We start from the raw sequence: 19,351 nt of genomic DNA, 5'->3' as shown, positions 1-19,351 counted from the left end.
TCTCTCCCTCTCCTGGTCCCACTGCTGCTTCGAAATAATCGCTCAGAGGCTTAATATTAATTAGAAAATATTTGGCCTATAGTTTAGGCATATTACTAACTAGCTCTTACACATAAATTAACCCATTTCTACTCATCCGTGTATGGCCACGTGGCTGTGGCGTCACCAGTCTTCTGGCATCTTGTTTCTTGGGCACCTGGCTTGTGTCCTTCCCCCAGCCCCACTCGGTCCTTCTTTCTCCCTATATTCAGTTTAGCTTTCCCGCCTAGCTATATTCTGCCTTGGCGTAGGTCCGAGCAGCTTTCATTCTCAGCCAATGAGAGCAACATCTATTCACAGCGTACAGAAGGGTGATCCCACTCACTGTACAGACATGTGCTGCTTGATTTTCACATGGGTCCTGATGCTGGCACGCCAAGTCATTTCCCTACGGAGCCATCTCTCCAGCCCTGAGACCTCTTTGTGACTGCGTCAGTGCTGCTTCCTCGGAGGCACGGAGACGCTTTCTCTACTTTACCTTCTTAGCATGGCCCTTCTCACCTTTGTTCCTGTCATAGCAAAGGTTTTAGCACCGCTAGAAGTTGCTGGTATGTTATTTGTGTTTGTTGCTGTCTGTTCCCTTTTTCCCGCTCCTGCCTGCACCAGAACATAACACTGGATCTTACTGACAACTGAATGCCCATCACCTAGCACAAGACTTAGCGAACACATTATAGGGATTGAGTAAATGTGCTTAGAGCAAACAGAGACCCTTCATTGAGACATCTGTGTTATTAAAAAGCTTACAGGTTTTTCTAATTGCCAAAATATAAAGTGATAAGGATGCTAAATTGATTAATAATGTGTATTGGATATAAATCTGTCATCATGATATATAAATGTGAGGATGGGGAGACCCTACCATGGAGTTCAGGATCACAGTCTTTGGCTCTGCGTCCAACATGCTGAGAACATGGGGTGTACCATCGTGTGTGTCTTGTACAACTGAGCTTTTTTCATATTATGTCAGATTGTATGTGACTTAAATTGACTGTCTTAGCAGTTTTTGAGAACACAGTTGAGGGGTATAAGGTAGATTTACTTTGCTATTCTGGGTGGCCATCCCCACCAACTGTCTCTACTACTTCTTCATCTTCCTGAGCTGAAATGCTGTACCCCTTCAGCACTAACACCCCTGCCCCCTGCTTTTCCCTACTCGGCCTCTCACCGCCATTGTTCTGCTACCCAAGGATCTGACTGCTTCTGATGCTTGGGATGAAGTGAAGTCGTATGAGATGTGTCCTCCTGTGACAGAAATAGTTCACTTAACATCATGTTTTCACAGGTCATCCATGTTGTATGTATGTAAAATGTGTCAGAATGTGCTTTCTTTTGAAGGTTGGATAATTCTTTACAGTCTTTGGATAGATGGTTGGTAGATTGATAGGTAGGTAGATGCCATTTATCCATTCCTAGGTGGAAACTTGACCATAGAGTAGCCAACAATTTGGATAGAGAAGATGCACAGGAAGGAAAGGGTGGGGACTAGAGTTTGAGCTCTCTTGGTTCTAGAACGAGGCAAGAGATGTGTCTCACGGTGCGTTGTGGCCAAAAAGCAAGGCCAGCTAGTTGCTACTCAGCCTCTGAGCTAGTAGATTTTCACCCCAGCCTTTGAACCCCAAGTCTTATTGATAAATAGAACGAGAGACTTCATAAACCTATATATTGTGACCGGAGCAGAGCTGAGGCGTGGGGCCCCCACCAGGTCCACGGTTTAAGTAGCCAGCAGGGTGCCGACTGAGGGACTATGGGGTGGCAGATGATAATTAAAATATCAGTAGATTCATGTGCGGCCACTAAGCCAGCACTTCAGATAGACACTTAAGTTTTTCAGCCTTTCAGGTCTTATAAAGTAATGCCTCTGTGAACATAGTGCTCACATGTTTATTCCCGTCCTTCTTTTCCATCCTTGTGGAGGTGTGTCCAGAAGCCAGACTGCTGGATCTCCCTGGGATGGTCTCTTTTGCCTAATTTTTGGAGGAACCACTGCATTATTCTTCTCAACAGCTGCTGGCCCCTGCTCCGCTTGGCAGCTGTGCAAGCTTCTATATCCTCCTCGCCCCAGGCGGTGTTCCTCTGTTCCGTACCCACAACCCCAGATTTGTTTTCATGGTGGTCAGTTCGCCTAGCAGTAAACATTAGATGGTACCTTTCTGTGGTCGCTTGACCCTGGGAAATGTTCAACATGGCTTCGCCATTGGTTGGGGCCTCTCGTGTGTGTTTAGAGAAATGTCGTCCGAGTCATTTGCCCTATTCTCTAAGAACAGGTTGTTTGTTGTTTTCGTTTTGCTGGACACTTGAATGGCTGACCTCATAGAGATAGCATGTAAGAATACTTAAGGATGCCTTCTATCTCGTTCTCAGGGGTGCCAAGTACCATCTGCTAGCTCATGCCAGCCTGACCTTGGAAAGTGTGGGAGACTGCTTCAAGACCCATAATCTATCTGTTCACGGCAATGGTGAGTACTCTGTGTGTGATTTAATCACGTGTGTTGGGTGTGTGCCTGTGGTGATGGTGACTCCTAATTTTAGCGTGCTCCCCTGGAGGGGATGTTGGCTTTACAAATGTACACATGGACGAGTCTGGGTTTTCTCCACCCTGTGTCTCTCTTCCCCCGAGGAGAAAGATAAAAGGTTCTTGTTGCTGTTGTGGATAACCCTGACTCCCAATAGAAAAAATTGAAGTGTTCCGTGCCCTTTTCTCTGTGACTCAGAGTTGATGATTCTCTGTTCTGCTGGCTGACAGTCAGATGTGCCTGGGTTTAAAGTTAACGATCAGGACAAGCCACGCCTTCTGCTGATAGAAAGTGAGGGCACGGAGGAAGCAGGCTTCTGTTCATTTTAACTCCCGCCTGGATAGTAATGCTGATTTCATTGTTTTGGGTTTTTTTTTCTGAAAGGAATCTATGGGAATGTGTCTAAGAAGCTCAGGCAGTAGGGAAGGTCTGTGAGCGCGTTGCCAGCTGTACCCGGAGCGGGAAATTCAGAGAAGTGTTGGGCGAGGAGCTGAGTTCCACACTCATCCATTTCCTAGGGGAAAGGGAATGGAAGTGTGTGTACGGCTACTTCGTGCTTTCTGGCTGTAAAGGCCAGAGGCCCCGATGCTCCTGGGATAGGTGATTTCATGGTCACTTTGCAAAGTTGTAATAAAATTTACCAAAAATAGAGGGAAGGTGATGGGCTGTGAAACATGTGATTTAACCTTTTCAAGGGGAATCTCTACACACTCTTCTCACTGGTAGGACTTCCCCTAGGAACAATGGGTGTGGAAGTCCCAACATGGGTTGTGTCTGCTTCCCTGCTGGTCTTTCACGGCTCTGCCATCTGTATGTCCCTCCCCAGATGCTAGGATTTGGACCGTGTGTGGACAGAGGTGTTAAGTCCTCTTGGTGGTGGGCGTTTGCTCCCCCATATTGTGCGCTACCGCGCGCCTACAACAGAGTTGTCTTCAGGTAGCTGCAGGCTCTGCTTTCCTGTGTCTTGAGTCCTTTCCAGAAAGTATTTTCACAAGTGCTTGTGGACTCTGCCTGGATATGAGTCTTATGAGCACGGAATCTCCTTCAATACTTTATATCACACGGCTCCTGCAGTTCTGTCTGCCCCCAATCTATTTCTCGTATTGACGTCTTTTTATCTTCTCTATTTTAATGCTCATTCTCGAAATAGCCCCATCTGCCTTATTTACTAGCATGCTAATAATTTGTTATTAATGGTGAGTGTGCATAGTCTGTGTGGCCAGGAGGTATGGACGAGTCAAGTTCTGCATTCCGGTCTTCTTGGCTATTCGATTTTGCTTTGTCTAATTTGAGCCTTTGTTGTTGTACATAATCCGCGTTTTTATTTTTACTTCACAATATGCATTTTTTCATGTTATAGGCCTGCCTCTTCAAACAAGGGGTAATTACTTTTATCATTCAAATTTTCCTCTGTTGGTAAAATTACACATTATGTTGTAATATCGCAGAAATTACTCTTAAATTTGTAATCACCAAAGTAAACAGAAAGAGCCTGTTTTCTCTTTTCCCCAGACAGCATAAAAGCTTTAGAATAGTCGGACTCCATTCCCGTAATCATTGCGTTCTTGATGTAGAACATAATTCTGTTTGTTTTTAAATATCACAGGATACTTCGGGCTTCGTCTCTTGACCTGGTCTTACCCCATGTTCCACGTGTCCGTAGGGACTACTCGACTTTCATGTCTTGGGGGCTGGCAGTTTTGACTTCACTTTTGAAAGCCATTTTTATGAGCCGTCGTTGGCACTTTCATTTCCTGTCCATCCTGTCCTCGTGCGCCCTTTGGCTAGAAAGGAATGATTAAGTATTTTGACAAATGTTTTGGGCACTAGGATTGAGAGTAGCCTTGCCACGTGGACAGAGTGGACTACGGGAGTGAGGCTGCCCTGGGATATAATCGGAGGCAGTTGGCATGTGCCAGGCTCATGGTCGATGCCATGCACGTATTTCACACATGACGACTCTGCCTGAGAGAGGTGGCGTTTTTAAGTGTAGAATTAGTGCTCAGATGTTGAGTGAGTGTCCTGGAGGTCCTCTTCTTTGCAACTCTTCTGTTCCTCAGTAATCTGGAGTTATCAAAGCCTTGGTAAGAAATCGCAGGTGATGGTTGGGTATGTGGAGCTGGGGACCAAACATCTGCATCCTTGGATGCTACAGGATGGGATTCTGCATCCGGCAGCCCCTCTCAAAGCTGCTGCAGAAAGAGATTCTACATCCGCATCCCCTTTCCAGAATATGACAGGAAGGGATACTATATCCAGCATCTCCTCTCAAGGATGTTGCAGGAAGGAATTCTACATCTGCATCCCCTTTCCAGGATGTGACAGGGATTCTACATCCAGCAACCCCTCTCGAAGATGCTATAGGATTTGCACCCAGCATCCCTTCTCAAGGATGCTACAGGAAGGGATTCTGTGTCTGGCATCGCCCCTCAAGGATACTGCAGGAAGGAAGGATTTTCCCTCCCTCGTGTGAAATCTGAACTCATCTTATGAGATGCACATGATTAGTTGTGGTGTGTCACGTTCAAATACATTATTGATTGCACAAACTTTATGGACTTGTCTGAGAACCTAATCATTTATGATTCTGTGTCTTGAGGAATTACATTCTAACTTAAAAGTAAGCAACTTACAGATATTTACAACATCAGCCATTCATAAATTTGAAATTCCTATATACAAAATTTATGTGTTCCTGAGACACTTGGCTGTGTTGAGTATTTATTTTGTTTACTGCTTGTTTTAGGAAAGGTGACTCCCACTTGTTTCTTTGTGCACTGTGGAATCACTGTGCTTTGTGTAGGTGTGTGTATCCTCCCAGGTCTCCTTTACTGAGGTCTTAATAAAAAGATTGGATTTGTCCCGGAAGGTGGTAGTCTAAAGTAGGCTGACGCATAGACAAGTTTTGAATCCATTTTAGTTTTCGTTTTTCTGTTCTTTATTTAGGCTGGTTTTTCCCTCTGACTGATTACTAAACGTCGGCTGCCATATATCTTAGTCTATGCCCAGTGTCCTGGTTAGGTTCTACTATCATCTTGACAGACCTAGGAAGAGAGAGAGAGAGAGAACCTCACTGAAGAGTTGCCTCCCTCAGATTAGCCTGTGTGCATGTTGGTCGAGCATCTTCTTGATTGCTAATTGATAAAGGAAGGCTTGGCCCACTGTGGGTAGTACCATCCCTAGGCGGGTAGGTGGGTCCGGGCTGTATAAGAAACCGAGCTGAGCAGAAGCCAGAGAGCACGCTGGTAAGCAGCATTCCTCCGGGTTCCTGCTCTGAGTTCCCTCAGCGATGGGCCAGCACCAGGAAGTGTAAGCTGCAACGAGCCTTTCCGCTCCGAATTGCTTTTTGTCGTGGTGCTTATCACAGCAACAGAAAGCCAACTAGAACACTAAGTAACTGTATTTTTATCCAAACCAGTATTTTTTCAGGGTTCCTAAGGCTCTAAGTAAATAGTGATTGCAGCCAACAGCTAGTTATCAGGGTGTAGTGAGCATCCTAAAATCCTTGTCAATGTGAGACAGCCCGATGTGACAGCATGTGCCGGATATTTGTTTACACTCCAATGCCCAGAGTAAATTACCCATGCTTTCCTTCTGTATGGGTAGAAGGGATATGCCTACTGCTGTACTGTGTCCTGTACCAAAGGAATGGCATCTTGTAGGTTTCTGTCCCTTTCTGAAAGAACTTTTAAAAATAATCTCAAACTAACAAGAAACTTGCAGGTTCATTCGATCTTCCCCCTGCACACAAACACATGATACCAAGTTGCTTACCGCATGCTTTACAAACCCCAAGAATCGTAGCGTGTATTAAATTCTGTTGAGCCGCTTGGCCGCATCATCGCCACCAGCCGCCTCAGCACGCGAGGCCCTTTCTAGTGTGCAGACTCCATGCCTCTTGCCCTGCTCTGGGGGTGTTCTGTCCAAAAGCTGCAGGGCCTCTGCTCTGTTCCTAAGTCTCCCTCTTGACTCTCGCCATCTTGGCATCTTCAGAGAGAACCACTGGTGAAGTAGGATTGCCCTCCTCTGTGTTTGCCGGGTGTTGGCTCGTGATGTGACTCGAGTGTGTCTTTCTGGCTCTGCTCTCTGCCTGTTGGGGGCTGGTTCCTTTCCTGTCAGTCAGAGTATCGCGTTGTGCCGACATCGTTGTTCAGTTGGATGTTGCATTTGTTGCAGACGTAGCTATTCAAGAGGCTTCGTGTTGTTTTAAGGCCTCTCTGGGAGCACTTTCTTGCCCCCTGGAATATCCTGGAATATTCCAGCCCACCGTGCACTTTCCAGGCCACTCCATTCCTGATGGGGGAACCTTGGTTTCTCCTCCCTTTAGCTTAGTGCTCCCACGCTGGTCAGCCACTGCTTCACGGGGTCTTCTCGCTGCTCCCCGTGGCTGGGCAGCCCGTGGAACATGGTCACTCTTTATTTGGCTTGGTTGTGTCTCCTGACACCTGGCCACCCTTCGTGGCTTCACTTCAGGGATGTGCACACCTCTCTTTCTGCTTTTTCTAGGCTAGACAGACCTGTATCTAAGCTCTGCCTTGGTGTGACCTCCCCTTAGCCGGCTTGCTGAAACTCTTGATTGATGTCTGATGCTGGTGGTCCTCCTCTCACTCCTCCCCCAGTCCTCCTCCTCCTTTCCTCCTTCCCCCTCCCTCCCCTTCATCCTGTCCCTCTTCATCCTGCTGATGCCATCACTGGGCGCAGACCTCACAGTTCCTTCCCTGCCCGCACACGCAGGCTCACACTGGAGGCCGCTTCTCATGGCTCGTGATTACTTGTTCAATAGGGGAAGGCTAAGAAGTTGGGCTGAAGAGTTTAAATGTCTTTAACTCGGGTGAAATAATGTTCCACTTAGAGGCACACCTTGCTAATTATAGTGAAGATTAGAGCAAGAAGTGAAATTTGGTGACCACAAGTCACTTTTATTAGACTATTTTCTATTAAACTCTGAAGAATTCCCTTGAACGACTACTTCTGAGGTCAGGAGACGAAAGGTCGCTGCTCTGCCACCGTTCCTCCAGTTGGCCACACTGTTGGTCTGGGCCTGCCCCGGCTTCTCCACTCGCTCCCGTGTCCTTTAGTAATACAGAATTGAGGTAGATGAGCCACGATGTAAAACTTTTAAAATATTATTGTATAAAGGGAAAGAAACATAGAAAGGAAAACTCTGGAATGTGTAACAATCTTAAATGTATATTTATCACTTGTTTTTTTTCCCTCCCCTCTCTTCCTTAACCAGAGGACTGTTCCTTTTGGCTCCCCTTGTATGGCAACGTGTGCTGCCGGTTAGTGGCCCAGCCTGCTTGTATGGCCGAAGATGCATTTGCGGGATTCCTTAACGAGCAGGTAGAGGACCTCACATCTATCCTTCAGCTGCGGAGTGCTAATCAGACACCTACTATGCAGGCTCTTGCTCCAGCGGCCTTTCTGGAAGTGTTAGCCTTTGTACCGTTTACCGGACATGAGCTGCGGAAGGTGTGGGGTGGGAAGAGTGGCTGCCGAAGAGGGCCTCCTGGAGTCTGGCTCACTAAGGAGCTGCCTCTCCATTTCCCTCGGGTCACCCGTCCCACAGGCACAGGACCCTGGCAACGGTTGTCGTGTGGAAACCGACTCCGGCTGCCCAGCACCTTTCCCATAAAGGCCCCTCTGGCAGCCTGCGTTTGGCGCAGTTTGGGCCTCTGGGCTTCCAGAGCTGCCTCTGTACCACTTACTCCTGATTTATTTATAGCCAGAGTTATTTATATTCAGTAAATAATTAATCGTGGGCTTCGATGAATCAATAGCTTCTTTTTTTCTAAAAGATTCCATTAGGAGGAAAGAAAATTTGCATTCTTAGCAGGTAGTCACCGTTTTCTAGTGTTCTGAAAGAAGTGAAGGGGAATTATTTTCAGTAGAGAGAGAGTTATTTTTATAATTTCCCTGGGCCCTTTGATGAATTGCTGTGTAATTCTAAGCACTAGATTTTAATAGGCTAGCTTTCCCAAATCTGTGTTGATTTATGATTTTGTGTGTGTAAAACTGTGTGGTAATAATTACCTTCATTTTGCCTAATGCTTCTGAGAATTCTAGACTTCCCCGCTCTTGGATTTGGGGTGCTCAGCCTTACTGTCAAGCCAATGAATGTCTAATTCCGTCACATTTTAAAAGTTCTGAAGCCTTAACTGATTATGTAAAATCCTAGCTGAGATTAGAGTCGAGGTGGTAGTGACTTAGATTGATGGTTTCTTGACTTTTTTTTTTTTAATTTCCAGCAAACAGTAAAAGGTCTGGTTGGCTGGAGAAGGCTGTACTGTGCTCTGAGAGGGGGTAAACTCCACTGTTTTTACGGACCAGAAGAGATTGAAGTGAAGGTGGAGCCCACTCTGGTGGTTTCCATTGACAAGGTGAGCCGTGAGCAGCCTGCTCTTCTGTGATAAGCACCGCACCGCTGAGCCATGGCCCAGACATTTTAGATGCTGCATTCCCAAGGGCACGGCGGTGCATGATGCTTGTGTTGTCGTATGTTCTTGACATCTGTGGAGTCACAGGGAATGGAGGAAAGGACTGTGGAGACAGATGCCTTACTAACTGAACGTTCTTTCTTTGCGTGCTAGGGGTTATTGATGGGACAGAACACCATCTCTTCCCTAAGAACACATCATGGTGGAAATGCATGCTAGCAGACAGCTTTTGCAGCCCAGACCCCACATTGGTATTTGTGGGAGCTGGAGACTTGGATGATTGGTTGAGACGGCTTTCTGCCATCTGTAGAGGGTCTGAGTTCAGTTCCCAGCAGTCACATCATGCAACTCACCAACCACCTGTCACTACAATTCCAGGGGATCCAGTACCCTCTTCTGACCTCTTAAAGGCACAAGCATACACATGACATACACATAGAGGCAAAGGAGCAAATAGACTTTGAAAGTTTTTCTTAAAAGGTATATTTTTGTGAATTTATGGGACGATATGTAAACGTATATCATCAGCCTGTGTTATGGCATTATTCTTTCTAGTTAATATTCAAATGAGTTCGTAGAAAGACCTATGCATTTCTTGTTACCTGTGGGATGAGTGGACAGTTGTCTAGACCTCTGCCAGCCAGGAAAGACTGGCAGTGCCCTTTGAGCAGGAGAGGGTGTTTGCTGAACTTCCACCTTTCCACCGAAGCTCTGCCACCGGGTTTTATCCAGGTCCGTGGCAACAAAGCGACCCAGTTACACATCCTTGGCATAAATTCTGCAGGGACCTGAGTGAGCACAGGGTAGACCGTTCTTCAGGCAGTCTGAACTTTATCTCTTGCCAAGGGTCGTGTTTACCGTGCCCCACCCTCTCCTGACAGCACCCTTCCCTAGAATTCGTCCAGTGATGTTTTTGTAGCCAAGTTCCAGTTGTTTTTATCTGTTTCCATACTTCCCCGTAGAGAGGATGGGAGCCGCCACATCTGTCCAGCTGTCCATGCCCTGCTCTGGAGAGGAGTATGGAGTCGCCTGTGACTTCACACAGCAGCCTAGTTCTTGAAGGGGTGGCATTTGTGTTTTTCTTCTGATCTGTGTGGACTTGAATTCCGTTCTGTCATCTTTTCCAACAGTCTTATTGTCTATCCCATCTTGAGAAATTTTTGGTTTTTACCCACAGGGAATTCTGTAGCAGGACATTTTATTGCGTAGTTAAGTCCACTTGATTTAATGTTTTTATTTGCAAGCTCTTCATAATAAAGTTTTAATTAAAAAAGTAAAGTTTAGGGCTATTCTTTAAGAGTATAAATAAGTAATGCCTCAATATTAAAACATAATGAATTTATCTTGGTTTAGAAAATTAGGTTTACGGAATATGTAATTTTATTAATGAAGACTTCATATAGTTTTTCATTATTTGCCAACTTTGTATTTTTTGTTTTGCTTATATGGTGTTCTCTTTAACCTCTTAGTACTTGGGAAAATTCCCACAAAGGTTGAGACAGCACGCTAGCCACCTATGACCTTGGCCAGGCGGAACTCCTTTTCATCTCTACTTTGGGTGTTCTGCTGTTAATGTGCTTTCTCCTGATTATTGTTTTATTTTCTGCATCATTTGAAGATCAGTTGCAAACAGCATCTTTCTCCTAACATCAAGGGTACTTTTGTGTATAACCATAACAACATCACTTGTAGGAAGTTTGTTTCTGACACTGTATTGCTGTACACACAGCGGGTTGCCCCAGTGTCCCTGACATATCTAATTTTCATTGATTTACTTCTTTGGTCCAAGCCCCATAGGCACCGAGTCCTTTATCTAATCATGTTCTATCCTGCCTTTGTTTTTCTTTTGTGACACTGACATGTTTATTTTTTTACTTAGTTCAGGCCATGTTTGGGAGGGAGGTGTATGTGACTAATTGGTTTGTTACATTCAGATTAAGTAATTTTGACTAGAGATACACTGCAGATGATTATGTGTTTAAGTTGGTTTGCATTCAATAACTGTGTGGTAAAAAAAAAATGGAATTCTGCCAAGATTTCCTTTTGTTTGTCCCGTAGAATGTGGAGTCATAAACGAAGATAAAATGTAGTCTAAACAAATGGTAGGTTTTAGATTTTATTTAGTGTGTATGTGTGTGGGAGTACACGCGTGCGTGCTCACTTTTGAGCTTGTGTACCCATGTTTGTGCTTGGGTGCAGTCATGATGTTGGAAGGCATCCGATCCTTTGGGGCTAGAGTTCCAGGCGCTTACGGGACGCTCAGCTGTGTACTGGGCACTGAGTTCTTGTCCTCATGACTATCTGGTTAGCACCCTCCTATACATCAGTCGTCTCAATAATGTATCTGCTGAACCAATCAATAACTCTAGTTCACCGGTGTGATGTGATAGATTATATTGAATTCTTTTGAAAATGCTTTTAACTATTGTATTTATCAGGAATTTTAGAAAGCCCAGTTACCACAGATCATGTGACATGATTTCTAAACTCTGCAAAGTGAAACACATCCATTTCCCAAATTTCATTTCTTTGAGCACCCTTTGGATGACTTCCCGCAGGTAGTGGAACTTGTTATTCAAAGAACAAGTAGGACGTGGCCTTATAACGTCCTTGGCTTGTTGCCAAGTAATAAAAAACAATATCTTTCTTCAAGCCTTTGCTATTAACATGGTATTTCTTAGGAAATTCTGAGGCTTCCAGTACATTTCCTACCAATAGCTGATCAGTTTCATCTTTACCTTGTACTAGAGGGCCTGGTAGACACATATATGGTATCTGATATGTGGTATACACAAGGGATGGTTTCTATTTCTGATTATTTCTTGTAATTGAATAAATAGCAAAGTTAATTCTGAATCATCTGGAATATGTTCAGTGGTTTCAATATGTAAAACAACTTTCTGCATATTGAAAGTAACTATATTAAGAGGTTCTGGAAAATCTAATACGATAAGAATAGCATATAGCTCTAATATATGAACAGAATCATGAGGGCTTTGAGCCACTTTACTGACTTATAACCTGCCTTTCCTGATTTATTTGCGTTAGTATAAAATGTAGGGGCTCCAGAAATTGGTATTCCTCGTACAATGTGAAGAAGAACCCAATTAGTTTTTTTAATCAAATAAAATCTCTTTTAGGATATTTGTTAATCTCTCCCAAGAAATTACTTCAAGCTCTTTCCCAGTATTCATTTTCTGCTCATAATGATGGAAATTCAGCATTAGTGAAAGGTACCATGATTTCTGTTCCTGATAATTCACAAAGTCTCAATTTTTCCTTCAGAATCAATTCAGAAACCCTTTCTACATAGATCTTTCATGTTTTAATCTGTTTGTGTGGTAAGAAAAAAATATCCATTTTAAGATATTATCTTGTCCCTGCATAAAAATTCCTGTAGGAGAATACATAGAAGGTAGTATGACCAGGATGCAATCAAGCCCTGGATCCAAGCAATCACATGTGTGTACACCCTGTACTTTCTCTTCTACCAAAGCCAAATGTCTGTCAACCTCAACTGATAATTTTCTTGGACTATTTAAGTTCTTATGACCTTGTAAGATATGAAATAAATTACTTAGTTTTTGAGTTGTCAGTCCAACTGTGGTCTGTAGCCAGTTAATACCTCCCAGCAATGTTTGAAAATCACTAAGAGTTCGTACTTGATCTCTTCTGATTTGTACTTTCTATGGTTGAATTTTTTTGTAATCTCTTTTATATCCTAGGTAGTTAATAGAATCTCTTTTTCTGTATTTTTTCAGGAGCAATTCGTAGTCCCCAGCAAGGCAAAATTTTCTTTACCTCTTCAAACATGTTTTCTAAGGTATCTGAGTCTGAATCACCTAGTAAGATGTCATCCATATAATGGAAAATTATAGATTAAGGAAGCTGTTTACAAATTATTTCCAATGGTTGTTGTACAAAATATTAATACAGGGTAGGACTGTTTAACTTCCCTTGTGGAAAATTTTCTACTGATAAAAACAGGCTGGGAAATATTATAAGTAGGCACTGTGAAGGCAAGTTTTTCTCCTATTCTTGTAAAGGTTTAATTTTTTAAGAAAAACAGTCTTTTTAAATCAATCACTCTAATAGACCATCCTATAGGTAATAGAGAATGCAGAGTAATTCCAGGCTCTAAGGAGCCCATTGGCCAAATCACCTTATTTACGGCTCTTAAATCTGTTAACATTCTCCATTTTCTAGATTTCTTTTTAGTGACATATACAGGAGAATTCCAAGGGACTGGTCGATTCTTCAATTGATCATTTGGCTGCTCCTCTACCAGCTGTTCTAGTGTCTGTAAATTTCCTGATGTCAGAGGCCATTGTTCCACCCACATGGGTTTGTCAGTTAACCCTTTTAAAGGTAGGGCTGTTGGTGCCTCTGAAAGAACACTCGGTGACTGTTCCTGATAATACCTTTTAGTATCTTTCTCAGAAGCATGTGTTAGCTTCTCATTTGTTTCTGAGATTAGGGGGGTGTTAATCTGTGTCTTCCATTGCTGCAACAAATCACACCTCCATAAACTCATTGCTCTGCTAGCCACATATGGTTTTAATTTTCCTGTCTGTCCTCCTGGCCCGATACACTTGACCCATCTTGCACTTTGTTTTACCTGAGAGAAAGTTCCAAGCCCTAAAACCTGATCATTTACCTCTTGAAGAGGCCAATCTGGATGCCAAGATTTTCATGAAATTATTGTTAAATCCGTGCCTGTGTCTAGTAAACCTTCAATCACAGTGATGATTTGTATTTTTAGCTTGGTCTTTGATAGTTTATAGAAGTTGCCAAAATACTTGTTTTATGGTTTTATGGTCTCTCCTCAACTTTTTTTTAATCTACTGAAGTTGTTCTGTCATTTATTGTTTTTCACAACAGGCATTAAGTCTTTTAATTACTCTGTGGAGGAGTTTCCCCAGTGGTGGCAGGGAGTGATTGAACCAAATTCGACAAATAGCTTGCAAGAGTCCCCCTAAGGTGTTTTGTGATGGCAAAGGGTTACCTTGCCTGTCTCATGTTGATCTTCATTCATTACTCTCCAGTGCCAGCCTTTGCCACACCCGCATACACCAGAAACCTGGGGCTTTCTTTTTGGATTAGCGCTAGAAAAAAACGTTCCTAGAAAATGTCTTGCCTAGAGTCCCTTTTCAGATGACTTGGTTTACCACAGTTCAAACATCTAGCCTTTTGATTTTTATTAAAATTTTTAGAAATCACTCCTCCTATCCAAGTATCATAAGCATGAGACCCAATATTGACTATTTTGTATCCATTCATCTATTGGTGCTGATCTTGCCTTCAAAGGCCTAATCACTCTTTGACATTCTGAATTAGCATTTTTTTTTTCAAAAGCCAAAGACTCAATTAGTATTTTTCCAACTTCTGGATCTAATTATCATTTAAGTTACAGCTGAAATCAATCTTTTTTTTTCCCTCACACAAAATCAGTGAAGGCTTCATAATTTTAGTAAATGACTCGGTCCTCTTCTGATTCTTCAGCCCTGTCCCAAGCATTCAGAGCTGCTAAACGGCATAGAGCCAAGGTATGCTCACCCTGCTAGGAGTGATTGACTGCTTGTCCTTGCAGTGTTTAGGATGTAAGTTCTGAAATCTACCCTGCTGTTTTCTTATGATTTCATCTTTGGAGGAGGACAGGGCTCAGCCTGCTTTGATGTCACCAGTACAACAAGCAGCTTGAGTGGACTTTAACACTTGACAGGCCTCACTTGTTCAAATCCTTCTTTCTTTGACACACAATCTTTAATTATAAATATTTCCAATTAGTCAGATAATCTGGGTGATAAAATGTAATTTAGTCTCAACTCGGCATTTTATTTTCACTTGTTAAAAAGCAAATAAAATCTTTGACCTACCCCAATATTCTCTAAGTTCATAGCCAGCCTGGTTTACATAGTGAGTTCAGGCCAAGCCTATGTAGTGAGATCCTGTCTCAAAACAAATAAAAGCCCTTCCTTGGGATATTTAAAAACAATAGAAATGTTTAATGGCTATTGGAGTTAATGAAGGGTATAGTATTTATCTGTATATTGTTGACTTGAATTTTCTTAGGATATAAATGGTCTGTTTCATCGTTCTCTGCTTAGTGGCTTCATTAGAAACAATACCTTGTGGAAAGTAAAACACTTATATACCAAGAATCGCATTTTCTGTACTTAGAAGTTGAAATCTATTTAATCTCTGTACAAGAGTAATCAGAAACATGTTGAAGTGAAATTGATTGGGGGAAGTCAGAGTCTCAGCAACAAGAAAATTTTTTACCCCTCTCCCCAACTTGAATTCAGGCTTCAGTTAGGCTGATAGAAGCATCCTGAAAATTCTTCTAGGGCTTCAGTCACCCTCTACTGATGATAACAAATTTTATTTTATTTTTTAAAACATTTATTTATTTATTAATTATGTATACAATATTCTGTCTGTGTGTATGTCTGCAGGCCAGAAGAGGGCACCAGACCACATGTGAGCCACCATGTGGTTGCCGGGAATTGAACTCAGGACCTTTGGAAGAGCATGCAATGCTCTTAACCACTGAGCCATCTCTCCAGCCCCAAATTTTATTTTTAAAGAGATCACTTGGTTGTTGTTTGGTTGGTTGGGTAGTTGATTGCATGGTTGGTTGTTATTGGTTGTTGATGGTTGATTGGGTGGTGGTTGGTGGGGTTGGGTGGATTGAATGATTGGCTATTGTTGTTGGTGGCTTTGGCTTTAAAGGATTCCATTTAGTAAGCAGTATTTTAAAAAATTTTTATGTTGTATAAATGATTACTTAACTGGGATTGTAATGGAACTTTCTTATGAAAGCTTGGCCTTAGCCTAGGCTTGTCCCCAACTAGCTCTTAAAACTTAACCATCTATATTCATTTACATTCTGCCACATGGCTCGTTACCTCTCCTCATTACTGTATGCCCTACTTCCTCTGTACCTGCTTAGCGAATCCCTCACCTCAGATTCTTCCCACAGTTCTCTATCTCTGCCCTGAAGTCCTGCCTGTTTTCTCCTGCCTAGTTATTGGCTGTGCAGCTCTTTATTAAACCAGTCAGGAGGTGCCTGAGGCAGGTGAGGAAGGACAGAGACACATCTTCGCACAATTTGTTATCTAGAGATGGGAATGTACAAAGACCTTGTCACTTTAAAATCATGTGTTGACTCTGTGTCCCGTTGCATTCTGGTGACCATCTGCACTCCCTGATTTCCCAGTGACCACCAGTCAGACCCATCCCAAGATAGCTGCAGGTTCTTGTATTCTGTAATATTCCAAAGTTTGAAAGACACATGGCTGTTTTCTACAGCAGACATGTTCCAGGGAATTCTAGAAGAATGGAGTCCTCTGGAAATGAATTCCCTGTCTGGTACAGACGGCGTTCAGCTGCAAGGGTTCACCCACCCTTCGGGGAATAGAGTTTTCCTTCCAACCCCATTACTTCCCCGATACTCACATTATGGTCACCGTAGGTGCATCTCCGTGTGGGCTGTTATTTTCTCCCCTCTCCTAAGTGGTGTGTGTAGCCGCAGACCAGTACATCCTGCACACATTGTAGAAAGCTTTGCTGCCTCCCTCTGGATGGGACTGAATTCACAGGAGCCTTCAGGAGCTGTGGGTGCTTAAGTGAGACAGCTAGAGTTGAGTCGTGGTCTTAAATATAAACTACAGATTGGACTTTGAAGAATGAAAACGAAAAAAAATAACATATTTTTTATCAAATTTGCCACTAAAATTAACTTCACCCATTTTTACTTTTTAAATACGTTTGTAAAAATTTCTGAATTGCCTCTGTGGCTCCTGTCATGTCTCTACTAGACAGTTCTGTCCTCAGATGATGGAAAATGAATCTTTTTTCCCAGATTTCATCCCCCCAATATTCTTCCATCTAAACTGCACAGGGTTGCTGTTACTACTTGCCCGATTGGAACCTGGGGCCTGGCCTCTAGCACCATGAATGTCATGGCAACATCCTACCTGATACCACTCAGAAAAACAATTGAGTTTCCCAGCAGGAATGAGACCATTGCCCTTACGATAGAATGTTGTATTCGACATTGAAGGAATAACTTGAACATTGGGATGTCTGAAAACCCTCATGGGCCTTGAGCTGTCAGCATTAACAAGGAGCGCCATGTATGAAATGCATGTTCATGAAGAAAACCTGTTGTTGTCTTGTAAACTGTTACATTTTCGCTATTTTGACAAATAACACTATAATATGTATGACTATCAGAATAAGGAAGAAACAGACTTGACTGGCTGAATTTTATGACTGCTGGAAATGTAATTGATATATAATCCACATTAAAGCCATGGCATGTTACACTTGCTTTACAGTTATTTCAAGATATATATTAAAGGCAGGAGGCTGAGATCCTAGTGGAAGTTACGTTCTAAGAACATGTAATTTAGAACATACCATATGTGTACAGCATATCCAAAGCTCTTTTAATAAAAAATGTCTTTAAGAAACATTCTAGTTTGAGCTTGAACCCTGAAAATTCTTGAAATGACATATTTTAAATTTCAAACCAGCAGCCGTAATATTATACAATTTGCATAAATGTGGTGCCTAAGCAATAAAATATTTGACCATCTCAGAACTATTCTCTGATAAACCACCAATTTTATCTTAATTTTTAGGAAACCAAAATTCAGGCCCTAGAGAAGGATCCGAGGAAAGTCTATCACTTCTCTATAGTCAACACTGTGGCTGGGCGAGCCGTGACTCACGTCTTTGCCGCGGACAGCCTAGAAGACCTTCAGGAATGGATGGGCGCCTTCCGGCAGCATTTCTTTGATCTCAGTAAGCAGATATTCATGTTTTCTAGTAGTGTGTTCACGAGGCTTGGGGGGCTGGACAATAGTGGTCCAGATATTAAAATGAGTTTTTGTGCCAGGGATGTTCCCCCCCCCCCCGGAAAACCTTGGTCATGTACCACAAACCTTTTCCAGATAACGATCATCCATCCTGAGATCATAATGTTCAAAAGAGTATCATTTTTAGTCACCGGCTAACTGCAGATTTTTCGTGATGGCGTTTCTTGCTTCATCCAGAGACGAGTTTTAGCCCCATGAAGGTCCTTTTCCATCTCAGTAGCACAGTCCAGTGCGGTGCCTAAAGTACGTGAGGGTCTCGGGGTTCACTCCCTGTTCATGGGAGTCTTGCTCACAGGGAGATTCTTGGCCTTAATGATAAACCAAGCAGCCTGCATGTTATCTGTGATCTTACTTTGAAAATGGAGTCTGTTGACCGTGGCTGCTTCTGATCCATGTAAGCCTCCTGTTGGAGTCAGGCAGTCTTCCACGTCTACAGAATGCTACAGATCTGTGCCATAGAGTGATTTCTGGGCGGCTGTAAAGAGGGGGCACCTGCTGTCGTCTAGCAGTTCCCAGGCCTGCTCTGCTGTGCAGGTGCGGGGGTGGGGAGGGGTGGGGGGGAAGGTTGGGAAGGAGACAAATAGGCCATGAGTGTGAATATAGCTCCGGGGCTCCAGGGCCCTGCATGCTTCTCTCGAGGTCCTCAGGAGGTAAGTTGCCTGGCTTTACTCTCATGATGAGAAAAGTGAGACCCAGAGAAGCCTGTGGTTGCCGCATTGAATTGGGGGAGCCCTTCAAGGCATCTTCCTTAAGGACCATCCTGAGGGCACATCGTAAAGGCCTAAGCTCTCCTCCGGGTTTGTGGCTGTCCTGAGTTTCTTCCTCCGAAGTCACTGCAGACCGTGTGTGCATGCATGACTTCGGTAACGGCGTATATTCTGAGTAAAATTTCAGTTCTTTAGCCTAATTTAAGAGTGGAAACCTAAGACCGAGCTAATCAGGATTCATGAAGAAGCGGTTATGGATGTCGATGTGCTTAGCCGGACTAGCCATGGTATGAAGGTGAGGGGCAAAGGGGATAGAATTGCTGTTTTAGTATTTTGAGAGTTTAAAAAAGAGGCATGACCCTTGTTCTACATAGTCAGTAGCTAAGAATGGTAGACCAAAGAGGGAATGTTTAAACAGACAGGGTTTTTTTTTCCCCAAACATTTACTATAAATACTGAGTTACAGGAACAGCTCAGCACAAGAGATCGTTGTACTAGAGACCATGAGTAGTGATGGAGACAGCCAGGCGGCCAGCAGGTAGCGACACTCACCATCCGGCCTGACAACCGCAGTTCCATTCCTAGGACCCCCGTGGTAGGGACAGCACCAACTCCTCCAGGCTGTCTCCCTGACCCCCACAGAGGCCACGGCATGCACATGCTTACATGCACGTGTGTGCCTGCACATATGTGTGTCCATGCGCATGCTTACACACACATTGAATATGTGTAATTGGTAACAGCATTGTGGGAAACCCCCTTTCTCT

General features: G+C 43.3%; 1 protein-coding gene across 1 annotated transcript in view; it reads left to right on the top strand.

Moving 5' to 3' along the window:
- Rtkn2 (rhotekin 2) overlaps window positions 1-19,351 on the top strand; it is a 60,986-nt gene that overhangs the window by 36,136 nt on the left and 5,499 nt on the right. The window contains exons 7-10 of the mRNA XM_075980063.1: window positions 2,404-2,498; window positions 7,792-7,898; window positions 8,804-8,935; window positions 17,641-17,803. Coding sequence (XP_075836178.1) covers window positions 2,404-2,498; window positions 7,792-7,898; window positions 8,804-8,935; window positions 17,641-17,803 — 497 coding nt within the window. The remainder of the gene's footprint in view (window positions 1-2,403; window positions 2,499-7,791; window positions 7,899-8,803; window positions 8,936-17,640; window positions 17,804-19,351) is intronic.

This window comes from Microtus pennsylvanicus, chromosome 7 (genome assembly GCF_037038515.1).
Source record: "Microtus pennsylvanicus isolate mMicPen1 chromosome 7, mMicPen1.hap1, whole genome shotgun sequence".
Classification (NCBI taxonomy): Eukaryota; Metazoa; Chordata; class Mammalia; order Rodentia; family Cricetidae; genus Microtus; species Microtus pennsylvanicus.
This window is presented reverse-complemented; position numbering and strand designations above follow the sequence as displayed.